Source organism: Argentina silus, assembly GCF_951799395.1.
Source record: "Argentina silus genome assembly, chromosome: 19".
In the NCBI taxonomy this organism is placed as follows: Eukaryota; Metazoa; Chordata; class Actinopteri; order Argentiniformes; family Argentinidae; genus Argentina; species Argentina silus.
In genome coordinates, this window is record NC_139673.1 from 14,740,697 (window position 1) to 14,744,675 (window position 3,979).

At 55.0% G+C, this 3,979-nt stretch overlaps 1 protein-coding gene across 1 annotated transcript in view; it reads left to right on the forward strand.

Annotated features, from left to right (window-relative positions):
* The window catches only part of igdcc4 (immunoglobulin superfamily, DCC subclass, member 4), a gene marked incomplete at both ends in the record, with an annotated part of 33,236 nt that overhangs the window by 11,887 nt on the left and 17,370 nt on the right, over positions 1-3,979 (forward strand). Inside the window, one exon of the mRNA XM_083691256.1 lies at positions 2,652-2,975. Coding sequence (XP_083547382.1) covers positions 2,652-2,975 — 324 coding nt within the window. The remainder of the gene's footprint in view (positions 1-2,651; positions 2,976-3,979) is intronic.

Below are 3,979 nucleotides of genomic sequence, written 5' to 3' on the forward strand. Positions count from 1 at the left end.
GAATGGTTATGTTCAGCATTTCCAGACCTTTTTGGACGTGGGTGTGGTATGTACGGAACAGTGTGTTGCTCAGATGAAGATAGTAACAGAGATCATACCCTTCCTAGCTGTCAATCTCCAGGACATCCGCTGACGCCAGCCGCACAGGGAAATCCATGCAAATTCTCCTCTTCTTCTCCGCAAACCGGAGAAACCTGTACAAAATATGTCCAGGTACAACAATGTATCCACACATTGTATCTAGGCGTAACACCTTTCAGCAGGGGTTCTTTTTACGGGTGTGGGGTTCTTTTTACGGGTGTGGGGTTCTTTTTATGGGTGCGCATTCAGCCGAGGGAAGACGATCATTGATCAAGACTATATAGCTATGAATTACAGATTAGGAGCTGAAAAACCCCTGGCAGTGAGTGGGGAAATGGCTGCAAACTGTTTAATGACTTAATGAGGCCTAATTAGTTGAAATGGGAGAGAAGAGCGAGGTGCTATGGAGGTGAGCCTCTAGTGTTCTCTAGGTCTGCAGCTGGGTGGGTGGAGGTGAGCCTCTAGTGTTCTCTAGGTCTGCAGCTGGGTGGGTGGAGATGAGCCTCTAGTATTCTCTAGGTCTGCAGCTGGGTGGGTGGAGGTTAGCCTCTGGGTGGGTGGAGATGAGCCTCTAGTATTCTCTAGGTCTGCAGCTGGGTGGGTGGAGGTGAGCCTCTAGTGTTCTCTAGGTCTGCAGCTGGGTGGGTGGAGGTTAGCCTCTGGGTGGGTGGAGATGAGCCTCTAGTATTCTCTAGGTCTGCAGCTGGGTGGGTGGAGGTTAGCCTCTGGGTGGGTGGAGATGAGCCTCTAGTATTCTCTAGGTCTGCAGCTGGGTGGGTGGAGGTGAGCCTCTAGTGTTCTCTAGGTCTGCAGCTGGGTGGGTGGAGATGAGCCTCTAGTGTTCTCTAGGTCTGCAGCTGGGTGGGTGGAGGTTAGCCTCTGGGTGGGTGGAGATGAGCCTCTAGTATTCTCTAGGTCTGCAGCTGGGTGGGTGGAGGTTAGCCTCTGGGTGGGTGGAGATGAGCCTCTAGTATTCTCTAGGTCTGCAGCTGGGTGGGTGGAGGTGAGCCTCTAGTATTCTCTAGGTCTGCAGCTGGGTGGGTGGAGGTTAGCCTCTGGGTGGGTGGAGGTGAGCCTCTAGTATTCTCTAGGTCTGCAGCTGGGTGGGTGGAGGTGAGCCTCTAGTGTTCTCTAGGTCTGCAGCTGGGTGGGTGGAGATGAGCCTCTAGTATTCTCTAGGTCTGCAGCTGGGTGGGTGGAGGTTAGCCTCTGGGTGGGTGGAGATGAGCCTCTAGTATTCTCTAGGTCTGCAGCTGGGTGGGTGGAGGTGAGCCTCTAGTATTCTCTAGGTCTGCAGCTGGGTGGGTGGAGGTGAGCCTCTAGTGTTCTCTAGGTCTGCAGCTGGGTGGGTGGAGGTGAGCCTCTAGTGTTCTCTAGGTCTGCAGCTGGGTGGGTGGAGATGAGCCTCTAGTATTCTCTAGGTCTGCAGCTGGGTGGGTGGAGGTTAGCCTCTGGGTGGGTGGAGATGAGCCTCTAGTATTCTCTAGGTCTGCAGCTGGGTGGGTGGAGGTGAGCCTCTAGTATTCTCTAGGTCTGCAGCTGGGTGGGTGGAGATGAGCCTCTAGTGTTCTCTAGGTCTGCAGCTGGGTGGGTGGAGGTTAGCCTCTGGGTGGGTGGAGATGAGCCTCTAGTATTCTCTAGGTCTGCAGCTGGGTGGGTGGAGGTGAGCCTCTAGTGTTCTCTAGGTCTGCAGCTGGGTGGGTGGAGATGAGCCTCTAGTATTCTCTAGGTCTGCAGCTGGGTGGGTGGAGGTGAGCCTCTAGTGTTCTCTAGGTCTGCAGCTGGGTGGGTGGAGATGAGCCTCTAGTGTTCTACGGGTGTGTGATTTGTCGCAGCCTCTATCTCCTGATTTGACCTTTCCTTTATCCCCTCTCTCTCTCGCTCCCTCCCCTCATTCTCTCGATCTCTATCTCTATCTCTCTCCCTCTCTTTCTCTCAATCTCTATCTCTCTCCCTCTCTCTCCCCCTCTTTCTCTCTCTCTCCCCCCCCCCCTCTCTTTCTGTCTCTCGAAGAACTTGTTCATTGTGGGGCCCAGTTATACTGTCCAGAGTTGGAGGAGGGTCTGCCTGCTAAGCTAGGCTAGGCTAGCCGTTAGCCAAGCAGGAAGCATAAGATTGTGTGGCCCGGGTCTACAGATGCTAGAGCGATGATGATGGGACTGGTGACAGCGAGACCACGGGTTGAGTTTGAGGACAATGAACTGTTCAAACTGAGTTTGATGCTGGGGGGGGGGATTAGGATTCAATTTAGTCATTTCTTGACTCTGGTTTTATTATATATGTTGTCTATTGTCTTTGTACCGCTGTGTTTCTGTGCCAATAAAGGCTTCTCTGTCTCTCTCTGAACTCAGGTGAATTCAATTCAAAACTTTATTAGCATGACAGGGTTGAACTTTTCTTTCCTTCCAGGGATGATGTAGTGAATGGTTTACGTGTCAGTGGCATGCATTGTGTGGTGCGCCTGTTGACCCAATAAAAGGGATTTTAAGTTATAATTCTCTCCCTCTCTCTCTCTCTCCCTCCCTCTCTACCCCCCCCCCCCCCCCCCCCCCCCCTCTCTCTCTCTCCAGAGAAGCCTGTGTCAGTGGAGCTGAGCTGTGGGGCCGGGCCCTTCCTGGTGGTGTTGGAGCCGGGACAGCCCTTGCTGCTGGACTGCCACCTGGGGGCCTCGCCCCCCGACGCCCCCCTCAACATTACCTGGCTCCAGGATGGCCGGCCCGTGCTAGAGGGGGGCGATTCCCTCCTCACCCTGATGCCCAACGGCTCCCTGCTGGTGCTCCCCTCCTCCAGGGACGGACGGGCCCCTCAGGGAGGGGTGGAGGGGGGCTACAGCTGCCTGAGCACCAGCCCCCTCGGAGCCCTGACCAGCCGGACCATCAGCGTTCACCTGGCCAGTGAGTAGACCCAGCTGGGGTTTCTGGCCCATGCCCGTGCCCTCCTCTGGCAGCAAGGGCAGAGACATAGGGTGTAGAAGATGCCTTAGTAGGCACTGGGCACAGACACACACACACACTCTGACACAGGCACATTCTTCAGGGGGATTTCTGTGCATGGTTGGAGATGAATTTGGTCCTCCTCTGGCTCAGACAAGGGCCTGATTGTGTAGCCTGACGATGATGCCCTGGGAACAGGTAGACTAGGGAGGGAGGGAGGGAGGGATGAAGGGGAGGAAGAGGGGCAGGGGGTGTAGGGGGGGGGGGGGGGAGGAAAGGAGAGAGGCAGGGGGGTAGAGAGAGAAGGTGGGAGGGAGAGGGGGAGGAATGGAGAGAGAGAGGCTTCTCCCCTCTCTCTCTCTCTCTCTCTCTTTTTGTTAAAGTGGCAGACAGTCTTTATTCAGTCATTAGTTTTGTGTAGAATGGGAGGGTATCCTCTGTGGATGTCCCTGCTTTTGTCAGCTGTCACATGCCTATTTATGAGGATACCTTGTTTGGGGGGACATGGGGACAATGAGCCTGGGGGGCAGAGGGAGGGAGGGAGGGAGGGAGGGAGGGAGGGAGAGAAGGAGGGAGGGAGGGGAGAGGAGACTGTTAAGTGTGTCCTTCAGAAGGCGTGCGTGTGTGTGCGCATGCATACGTGCGTGTGCGTGTGTGTGTGTGTGTGCGTGTGCATGCACGTGTGTGTGTGTGCGTGTGTGCGAGCGTGTGCGTGGGGCTGCTGTGAGATGGATGGGGAGACAGTGGAGACAGGGGGCCGGGGGGGCCGGGGGCTGAATGGACACCCTGACATTGAGACACACGCTCTCTGAGACACACGTGAGACGGAGGTCTCACCATCTTTCCCACTGCCAATTAAGACTTGAGAGAACAGCTACAGAAACACATTGTCTTTGGGTCTTAAAAAAACACTCCATCAATTTGACGTGTTATGATGCCACGTGCTAAGTCCTGAAAGTATTTTA